Below are 11,582 nucleotides of genomic sequence, written 5' to 3'. Positions count from 1 at the left end.
TTTGAAATGACCCCCAAGTACCTTTACGATTGTGTCTCCTACATGAATTTTCTTTTTTAAACTGCATCTCCCTATCTTGCTCAGACTGAAAGTACAGGGGCTACTCACAAGCTTGACTTTACTATTTCTATGGATCTGCGCATTCTTTGGCAGCCTTGTACCCTGCCCCTTTGCCCCCAGCTTACCATATTAATGCCAGACGGTGGAGACACCTAATCTACTTAGCCTAGTGTAGCTCTGAACGCCTTAGCTCAAGAGATCCTCTAACCACAGCCTCCTTCAGGGCAGGGAATACAGATTGTGTACTGCTATACCCAACTCAGCATGAATTTGTTAATATGTTAAAACCCAACCATTCTTTTGAAGTGCCAATTATCATATCCTCACCTAGTATATCTGGCACTAAAATGGGACAGTTCAAATATCAGTTATATTAGTATTTTTTTTGCCCTAGAAATGGCAGATTTGATTAATTTGATGTCTGACCTCCAGTTTCATTTACAAATTCTCTGGTTTTGGCCGTTGAGTTTTGGGTTGTTTTTTCTTTTTTTCTTTTGGCCATTCTGTAAGACTTCCATTTGTTGAACAACTCAAAATACTGGAAAATTCTTCCAGATATTCAAATGAAATAATTCCTACTTGCTCCTATAAATTTCTTTTCATTGATCCTATTTCTTCCCTATAGTGCAACATAGAACAAACCTAGTCCATCTTTCACAACATTTCAATTTTTTTCTAAGAGATTGTGGCTCTTTAGTCATCTCATCTCAAGGCTAAACAACCCTAGCCTAGATATTTCAGTTGTTTCTTATCACACTGCTTCCTCACCCCTAAAAGAAAGTTAGCTCTAGATCAAATGACCTAGGCCTGACTGAACAAACCAGGATCTTTGGGATTGTTTCTTCAGCTATAAAATGATCACGAAATTTCAGATTTTATTCTTATGAAGGCACTATATTTTGCAAACACTCCTCTTCAATCATGGTACCCAGGACCATTATAATATATATACTAAATGTGGTTCATAAGGTCATTTTAAAAAACTTTACTATACTGGAGGATTAGAAGATCAAGATTTCAGCTGAGAATTTGGAAAAAAAATTCTCACAATATCCCTAAACACAACATGGAGACATGAAAACCAAGTGAGAGTATATGTATAGCTTAAAAGAAAGACAGCAGACATGGTAGTTATCTACAAAAGTTAAAGGCTCCAGAAGACAAGACTAGGGTCAATATATGGACGTTATATATTTAGAAGACTCCAATACTGGGGAGGAGATTGCCCTGGATGACATCTAAACTCTCCTCTAAGTCTATAATTCTGTCATTGAAAATGCATAGATGCATATACACATACTTACATACACATGGAGATTTATCCAGAATTGACTAAGCTGATTCCTTTTCAAAAAACAAAATAACTAAATATCCAGCAGAAATATGAAGATTTTTTTTTTATTTGGAAAGAACTGGTAGGTGTTACAGATATCATTACATATTCTATATAATGGCATATAAGTCAACCTTTTAAATTAAAAAACAAAACAAAAAAGCAAAAACATCCCCTAAAACTGTGGTTGACTTATATGTATTAGTATAAAAAGTATAAAAAGACTCCTGATCCATACAGTGCCAGCCCAAGCCAGCAAAGCACCCCTCTGGTAGCTTTGGTCTCTCTCTTGTGCCACCCTCTTCTACATCCTGCATCAGGAATCCAGTGGACAGAATGCTGAGCAGCAGCTATGTCAGTAACCCACTCTGGTCAGTGGGAGATCCAAAATGGTAGTGAGTACTTGTGGTTGGGTGGAAGAACAATTTGTAAGATGAAGTTCGTCATGATTTGAGATTTTGGTTCCGCACTACCTTAGACAGTCATATGAATCAAAATGTACTAAGGGGAAAATCTGCTCTTAATAGACACAGGAGGAATCGAACAGATTTTATTTGTTGTATTCTCCATTAGAAACACTGGTATTCATTGGAATTGGAAATTTTCCCCCCAAATTTACGAATAAGTCACTCAATAGTTTGAAGTACCTCCCACAGCCATTTTTATGTAAACATTTATAAGCTTAACATCACTTTTCCCCTTTTCTTTCTCTTTTTAAGCTCAGAGAAGATGTGAGGTCAAATTCTTGACTTAGGGCTTTCTGGCTTCTTCAGTAACAGGTTTGAGTTACATGCCAAAGATCCCAAAAGACCATGATCAGATTTTCACAAGCACCATCCCATGAATCAGTAACACAACACAACTTTCTGTAAAACTTTAATTTATTCCCCTCCCAAGTATCCAGAATATATACCCTCTTTGTTGTGAGAATGTGACAATGAAAGTACCAACAGAACTGTTCCTATAGAAAGGAAAGGGGGGAAAGAGAGTACATACTACCAGGCTACAAAGAAAATATCCCAATTCTTATTTAATGGAGCAGTGCAATTTAACAGCATATTGTCTCTGGCAATACTACCTTCCATTGGATTTATGAGCGTTATGGAGGTCAGGATTAGATCCAAGGTAAAGATGGGCCTCTGATGCATTTTGTATTTTTAATTTGCAATAGGACTTTTAAAAAGAGGTTATGTTGGATGACCCACCAAACCATACAATTTGAGTCAGGGGAATTAAAAACCCAAACCTTTCTTTTAGTTTATTCAAAATAAAAATACACATAGAATTATGAAAATATAGGTTTACTATTTCCACCACATAAGTTGATGCTGTTGTTTGAAAGGCTTGCAATTTTTTGTTCAAGTTTTTAAAGCTCATCTCGATCCCTCAACAAGGTATACCTATATTCGCTGGGTGCTAGTTTCTGAAAGGAACTTTCTGGTGGACTGCTTGCTACATCTTGAATGTGCTGTAAAAGACAAAAAGATAAAATATTTCAGCTTTGAAGTTACATTATAAAGTCTCAGAACTTGAGAACAGAGTTAAAATAGTTAAAGCTTAATAAATTCTTGATGTTTTATTGACTAAAGAAAGTGGCTTTATTTGTGGGGACAGTCATTGATTTCGGCTTCCAAAGGAGGGGATTCAGGTGCTGCTTTCTTTTAGTTCAAAGGCCTCTGGAAAAAAAATTACAGCATTTCTCAGCCTCAGTTACTACAGAAATGATCTCACTTTTTCATGGTGGATAGTAGGTGATCCAAAGAAGATTCACATTTCTATCGGGTGGAGACGATGCCCCCAAAATAGGTTAGACAACCTAGGGTTTTTCTTCTTGTACTCTGGAAACTATATAGTTATGACTCTATCTACAGAATTTCCTATTTATACAATAGCCTTTCTGCACAAGCTACTTAAATAATGCAACATCTAAAACTTAATGAGAAAAAGAGGAAATGTTAAACTTTCAACATTTGAAATTTACTATAATCACATTCTACAATGTACACCAATAGTAAAGAAAAAGATCCAATCTTTTGAACTGTCAAGAAAGACCCAATCTTTTGAACTGTCTAATACAACAAAAGTCTGACATACACATGGCATTGTGTCCATCTTGCTCATTTTTTCTTGTCATGCTTAATTTCCCTATCTCCTTAGCTTGGTGAAAAAAGTGCCTTCCTACAATGCATATAACTTTGTTCTAGACTGGGAAAATACTAAACATGCATTTATTTAAGTCAAAACACCATGGAGCTCTTCAAAGCTACTCGTTCTGCAGGATAAGGCTATTACTAGAATTTCCAAATTATTAAAGAATATTCCTGAATTCAAGTTTTCAATGAAAAAAGGAACTATAAAGGGCTCTTTTTTTTTTTTAATTTCTAAGGAGCTCTTAAAGGGGGCTCCTGTCGCTGAAAAAAATATAACCACTAAATAAAGAAGTCAAATGAAAGGAAACATTGTTTTGCTTTTGTTTTTTCAAGGAACAAAGGAAAGAAAAAATTAGGACATTTTAGAAGAAAAGGTGATTTAAACTACAATCACACAAAAAGAAGGGATGTTCATTAAGGCAGGACAAAAGTAAATAGGAATTACATGAATTACATATATTCATTTTTAGAACATAAAGAAGCTAAAAACTTATAAGGAGAAAATCTGATAGGCTGGGCATGGTGATGCATATCTGTAGTGACTGCTACTGGAAGAGGCTGAGGTTGGTGATCACTTGAGTTTGGGGTCCACATTATGTCTAGCACAAAAATAGCAAGCTCCTGGGAGAGAGAGCACCACAAGGCTGCCTAAGAAAGGGGGGCAAGCCAGCTCAGGTCAGATAAAAAGGAACAAGATAAAGCTTCTGTGCAGTCTAGTACTGGGATCAGGCCTGTGAGAGGCCACTGCACTCCTAGCCTGGTGAAATAGGGAGAATAAGTTTCAAAAACAGAAACAATAAAAATAAAACAACCTATATAGATAGGTACTTCTTATCTACTGAGAATACAGAGACATAATAATTTATAGCCCCCAAAAGAAACCTACATAAAACTGCACTTACTGTAAACTCTAAACATTATTATATTGATGAGGTCAGCAAAATCAACAAACAAAAATGTTATTCTCTATATAATGTGATCAATCTGTTAATTAATTTTGAAATATTCTAAAAAATAGAATTCACTAACCTTCCTGGTTGTTCTCTGAATCCTGCCATCACCATTCTAGGCAAGTACTATTTAATTCTTTGTTGTCAGCGTCATTGTAGCTTTCCTATTCAGAATAATCTATTGCTGAAAGTAGTTAACTTAATATCTCCATAACTTCTAGTTTTCATCATTAAAGGATTCAGGGAAATTTTCACTTTACCCAGTAAAGAAATGAAAATCATGGAGAGCATCTGTCTCAAGATTTAAAAAAAAAAAAAAAAAAAGAAGTAGTCTTCTGTTGTTGCTGATTTCCATTTTAGATATTGCTTCAGAATTGCTTAACAGCACTTCTCTCTACAGTAGAAACTGATGGAAGCAATGCAGGAAAAGAAGTTTCTTTCTCCACTACTGAAGAAAAACATACTATTGAAAGAATATGTCAACTCCTACCTGTCCAGGGGCAACATCAGTAGGATCAGGACCATGATGGAATTCTCTGTGCAATTTTCCCGAATGCAAATCTAATACAAACTGCTTAAGCTTGTTTGGAATCCTGAAATCAAAAAGCTTGGATAAATAAATTCAGCTTAGAATATCAAGATGTGTTTTTAAAGTAAAAACAACTAATGGTTGTCACAAATGTCACAAACAAACAATCAAATGCTATGATATAGCTGGCTGGCTTCTTGGGTCATTAATTATTTTCTGGTAGCTAAAGAAAAGAAAGTATGCACTAATGTTACCACTTTCTTTTTCTCTCTTATCCTCTCCTAAGGGCATGCAAGTGTTGTTTCTTTCCTTCAATAACTCCTACTGAGTTGTACTAACCAATAACTTCATTGTATACCCATTCTGACTCCCCACTAGCCATGGAGCAACAGAGAACAGCAGGTGCCAAATGCACAGTTTACAAATACAAATGACTGTCAGGTAGCTGTATTGACAGGATGCCTTGAAAGGTTCTCCAGTGCTGAAGTAATTGCACATGGGCTAGAGATAAACACCAAGAGATCAATTTAAATTTAATCTGACATCATCTACTGTCCCCCACAGCACAGTGCTAAAATATAGTAATCAATTCTATCCATGAATCTCAAATGTTCTATAATGCTTAAGATGAAAACTACTATTAGTTGTTCTTGTATAGTCAAAGGATTAGATCACACTCAAACAGCGTGAGTTGCTTTTGCTGGGCAACTAGCAATTTATGAATGATCAAACCTTCAAGGTAACAAATTAATGTTTCAAAAGCACCATCTATAACCATAACTTGAAAAATTAGTGGAGATTCTTAACTCTTAAAATGCTTCTGTTTTCTCTTTCAAGGAGAATGAACTTTACACTGCAAAGGACAGAATAAAAATGGCAAATAGGGTATTACTGATGCCTAGGAAAAAGCAGGAAACTCATAGGCTTAGTCATCCTTGAAGAATAAAGTAAATGGTTATTAGAACGACTTCATTCTCATTTGATGAAAGAACTGGTAGATATAATTCCTGAACCATTATCAGTAACCTTTGAAACATTATTTAGACTATGAGGTCCTATAGGATTAGGGAAAGGTAAATATTATCATGATTTTCAAAAAAGAGAAGAAAACAGAATCTGTTAATGAAATCCTTTAGGGACAAAGTTCTAGAATTTATATGCCTCATACATAAGAACTTAGGTCCAGGGGGCAACTGGATAGCTCTGTGGATTGAAAGTCAGGCCTAGAGATGAGAGATCCTAGATCAGTGGTTCCCAAACTTTTTTGGCCTGCCGCCCTGTTTCCAGAAAAAAGTATTACTTAGTGCCCCTGGAAATTAATTTTTAAAAAAATTTTAATAGCAATTAATAGGAAAGATAAATGCACCTGTGGCCATCACTGCTCTGCCTAGATCGCTGCAGCACCCACCAGGGGGCGGTGGCGCCCACTTTGGGAATCACTGTCCTACATTCAAATCTGGCCTCAGATACTTCCTACCTGTGTAACCCTGGGCAAGTCATTTAACCCCCATTGCCTAGCCCTTACCACTCTACTGCCTTAGAACCAATACGTAGTATTGATTCTAAGATAGAAGGTAAGGTTTAAAAAAACAAAACAAAACAAAAAAACTTAGGTCCAGAACTAGAAGAAATCTTAAAAGTTCCTAAGTCCAAATCCTTCAATTTACAGACAAGGAAACTGAGGCTTAAAGAGGTTAGGGGAGTTTTCCATGTTAATGCAGCTAGTAATTTCCAGGTGAGATTTGAACTCAGAGTTTTCCTGAGTTCCTCCAAATCCAACACACAATCCACTATACTATGCCCCCTAAAATGGATGCTTGATAAACATTTCTAAAGTTATTAAATTAAAGGAATGCTTAGTAAACATCTGGAAAAGGAAGAGGCACAAAGAACCAACATGACTTCATTAAGAACAGGTCATGCTGGTCTCAGTTTTTTTTTTTATAGACAGTATACTCAACTGAAAAATCAGAGGAATACTAATATAAGTAATATAGATTACTTGGATTTTAAATGAGTATTTAAGTTTTTCATTCAATTCTTATTAAAAAGAGAAATATAAATTATGCAACAATGTAATTAGGAACATTTAGAACTGGTTGAATACCTGGACCCAAAGAATAGTCATTAATAAGCTGATGTTAATTTCCAAGAAGGTTTTCTCTAGCTTTTCCTCAGGAGCTTAGTCTGGTCATAATTCCACCTAGATTTGATTTGATGCTTTGGTGGCACACTTATCAGATTTGCAGATGACACAAAACTGCAATGGAGAGTTCACACACTTGACAGCAGAAGCACGGAAGAAAAAGCCTGCCACGCTAGAAGAGAATGTCGAACACCTGACTCCATGCTCCCAAGTGCAGGCTGAACCATATTAAAATGGAATTGAGAAATATTTAAAAAAATAAATACAACAGAATATGTATCATTTTAATACATGGTTTTCTAAGCCAACAGATGGCTTCAGAGATCCTTATGTACAGTTTGGTGACCCTGTTTCTCTTTTATTTTTACACCACTGAGCCAGAACATGGAGATGAATCTAATTAGATGAATTCAGTGGTGCTAAATGTAAAACCCGACTCCTGAGGCCAAAAGGGTAACTTTGTAAGTATAAGACAGGGAAGGTATCATGAACAGATAGTTAAATGACACAGGGGTTTTAGAGGCATGTTTTAAAGCAACCCAAAGAGCTAATGATCTTAGACTGTAGTGAGAGTCAAGAGTGTCCAGGGCCAGGGAATGTGATAGTCCTACTGGTCACACCACATACTGTGTTCATTTCTATGTGCCATATTTTAGGAAAGCTTCTGATATGCTATATTGGATCCAGAGGGAGGACAACCAGGAGAGTGAAGGGCCCAACAGTTCTTAAAGCCAGTACATTTCTATTCTCTAGGACTACTCATCCCCATTTTGACTTTAGCCACTTTCTGTCTCACCTGCCATGGCACCTCCTGTCTTATTTACTATCACTGTGACTCCTCAAGTCAGTGATGTCAACCTCAAATAGAAATGGGCTGCTTAACTATCCATAAGCATCCCTGGGAGCTACATATTGACTTAGAAAACCATATATTAATATTAACTATATTCTTTTGTATTCTTATTTTATTAAATATTTTCTAATTACATTTCAGTCTGGTTTGATTATGTCATGGCACATTGGTTACTTCTGTCCCAGGCCATAACTTCCTTCCCTGGCCACCATTCCCCCTGTATATGTTGTCCACTAGAATAGAAGATCCTTGAGGACAAGGACTATCTCACTTTTCTAGTTTTATTCTTGGTGAATAGCATACAACTCTATACATAGTAAATGCTTAATCAATGTTTTTAATTCATTATGAAATTTATTTGAAAGAACTGGGAATGTCATCTTCAAGTATCTGAAGATTTGTTGCCACAAAGAAGAGAGAGAAGACTTTTCTGCTTGAGGATGGAGAACAAAACTGGTAACCCTGGGTGAAAGTTTCAGAGGCAAATTTAGCCTTGAAACAAGGAAAAACTTTCTAAAAATTGGAGCAGTTCAAAAGTTGAATGGAGCAGTTCAAAAGTTGAATGGACTACTTGAGAGGTAGTGGGTTCCTCCTCATTGGAATTCTTTTTTAATTTTTTAGAAAAATTTGCCATGGTTACATGATTCATGTCCTTACTTTCCCTTTAACCCCCCTCAAACTCCGCCCCCCCATAGCCAACATGCAATTCTGCTGGTTTTGACATGTGTAATCTATCAAGACCTATTTCCATATTATTGAGAGTTGCATTGGTGTGGTTGTTTTGGGTCTACATCCCCAATCATTTCCACATCAACTCATGTATTCAAGCAGTTGTTTTTCTTCTGTGTTTCCTCTCATGTAGTTCTTCCTCTGAATGTGGGTAGCATTCTTTTCAATAAATCTCTCAGAATTGTCCTGGGTCATTGCATTGCTGCTAGTACAGAAATCCATTACATTCAATTTTACAACAGTATATCAGTCTCTGTGTAAAATGTTCTTTTAGCTCTGCTCCTATCGCTCTGCATCAGTTCCTGGAGGTCTTTCCAGTTCACATGGAATTCCTCCAGTTTATTATTCCTTTGAGCACAATAGTATTCCATCACCAGGATATACCACAATTTGTTCAGACATTCCCCAATTGAAGGGCATACCCTCATTTTCCAGTTTTTTGCTACCACAAAAAGCTTGGTTATAAATATTTTTGTACAAGTCTTTTTATCTATGATCTCTTTGGGGTATAAACCCAGCAATGGTATGGCTAGATCAAAGGGCAGGCATTCTTTTAGCACTCTTTCGGCATAATTCCAAATTGCCATCCAGAATGGTTAGATCAATTCACAACTCCACCAGCAATGCATTTAATGCCCCAATTTTACCACATCCCTTCCAATATTCATTACTCTCCCGTTGTCATTTTAGCCAATCTGCTAGGTGTGAGGTGATACCTAAGAGTTGTTTTGACTTGCATTTCTCTAATTATTAGAGATTTAGAACACTTTCTCATGTCCTTATTGATAGTTTTGATTTCTTTATCTGAAAATTGCCTATTCATGTCCCTTTCCCATTTATCAGTTGGGGAATGGCTTGATTTTTTATACAAGTGATTTAGTTCTTTGTATATCTGAGTAATTAGACCACTGTCAGAATTTTTTGTTATAAAGATTTTTTCCCAGTTTGTTGCTTCCCTTCTGATTTTGGTTGCATTGTTTTTGTTTGTACAAAAACTTTTAAATTTAATATAATTAAAATTATTTATTTTACATTTTGTAACTTTTTCTAACTCTTGCTTGGTTTTAAAATCTTTCCTTTCCCAGAGATCTGACAAGTATACTATTCTGTGTTCACTTAATTTACTTACAGTTTCCTTCTTTATATTCACGTCTTTCACCCATTCTGAATTTATCTTGGTGTAGGGTGTGAGATGTTGATCTAAACCTAATCTCTCCCATATTGTTTTCCAATTTTCCCAGCAGTTTTTAATAGTGGATTTTTGTCCCAAAAGTTGGGCTCTTTGGGTTTATCATACAATGTCTTGCTGACATCACTTACCCCAAGTCTATTCCACTGATTCTCCCTTCTATTTCTTAGCCAGTATCATATTGTTTTGATGACCGTTGCTTTATAGCAGTGGTTCCCAAACTTTTTTGGTCTACCACCCCCTTTCCAGAAAAAATATTACTTAGCATCCCCTGGAAATTATGAAACTATTTATTGAACTCAGAATAGAATGTAATATTAAAAAAAGTGTGGCCATCACCACCCCCCCTGGATCACTGCAGCACCCACCAGGGGGCAGTAGTGCCCACTTTGAGAATCACTACTTTATAGTATAGTTTAATATCTGGTACTGCTAGGTCACCTTCCTTCACATTTTTTTTTTCATTATTTCCCTTGATGTTCTTGTTCTTTTGTTCTTCCAAATGAACTTTGTTATAGTTTTTTTCTAATTCAGTAAAAAAGTTTTTGGACAGTTTGATAGGTATGGCACTAAATAAGTAAATTAATTTAGGTAGAATGGTCATTTTTATTATGTTAGCTTTTCCTACCCATGAGCAATCAATGTTTTTCCAATTGTTTAGATCTAGTTTTAATTGTTTGGAAAGTGTTTTGTAGTTGTGTTCATATAATTCCTGTATTTGTTTTGGTAGATAGATTCCTAAGTATTTTATATTGTCTAGGGTGATTTTAAATGGTCTTTCTCTTTCTAACTCTTGCTATTGTGATGTGTTGGAAATATATAGAAATGCTGATGATTTATGTGCATTTATTTTGTATCCTGCAACTTTGCTAAAGTTGTTGATTATCTCTACTAACTTTTTAGTTGATTCTCTAGGATTTTTTAAGTAGACCATCATATCATCTGCAAAGAGTGATAGCTTAGTCTCCTCATTGCCTATTTAATACCTTCAATTTCTTTTTCTTCTCTAATTGCTACTGCTCATGTTTCTAGTACAATGTTAACAGAGGTAATAATGGGCATCCTTGTTTCACTCCTGATTTTATTGGGAAAGCTTCTAATTTATCCCCATTGCATATGATGTTTGTTGATGGTTTTAGATATATACTGTTTATTTTTAGGAAAGGTCCTTCTATTCTTATACTTTCTAGTGTTTTCAATAGGAACGGGTGTTGTATTTTGTCAAAGGCTTTTTCAGCATCTATTGAGATAATCATGTGATTTTTGTTTGTTAGCTTATTGATAAGGTCAATTATGTGTATGGTTTTCCTAATGTTGAACCATCCTTGCATTCCTGGTATAAATCCCATCTGATCATGATGGATAAACCTATTGATCACTTGCTGGAGTCTTTTTGCTAGTATTCTATTTAAGATTTTTGCATCTATGTTCATTAGGGAAATTGGTCTGTAGTTTTCTTTCTCTGTTTTTGATCTACCTGGCTTTGAAATCAGTACCATATTTGTATCATAAAAGGAATTTGGTAGGACTCCTCCTTTGCTTATTATATCAAATAATTTGTATAGTATTGGGATTAGTTGTTCTTTGAATGTTTGATAGAATTCACTTGTGAATCCATCAGGCCCTGGCGATTTTTTCTTAGG

At 35.6% G+C, this 11,582-nt stretch overlaps 1 protein-coding gene across 1 annotated transcript in view; it reads right to left on the bottom strand.

Moving 5' to 3' along the window:
- Window positions 1–2,289: 2,289 nt before the first annotated feature.
- The window catches only part of ERP44 (endoplasmic reticulum protein 44), a 130,739-nt gene continuing 121,446 nt past the window's right edge, over window positions 2,290–11,582 (bottom strand). Inside the window, exons 11-12 of the mRNA XM_044658302.1 lie at window positions 4,984–5,086; window positions 2,290–2,861 (exon numbers count right to left, since the gene is read on the bottom strand). Coding sequence (XP_044514237.1) covers window positions 2,760–2,861; window positions 4,984–5,086 — 205 coding nt within the window. The 3' untranslated portion in view covers window positions 2,290–2,759. The remainder of the gene's footprint in view (window positions 2,862–4,983; window positions 5,087–11,582) is intronic.

The sequence above is a fragment of the Gracilinanus agilis genome, chromosome 1 (assembly GCF_016433145.1).
Source record: "Gracilinanus agilis isolate LMUSP501 chromosome 1, AgileGrace, whole genome shotgun sequence".
Taxonomy (NCBI): domain Eukaryota; kingdom Metazoa; phylum Chordata; class Mammalia; order Didelphimorphia; family Didelphidae; genus Gracilinanus; species Gracilinanus agilis.
The sequence above is the reverse complement of the archived record's forward strand: the minus strand, read 5'-3'. Positions and strand labels throughout refer to the sequence as shown.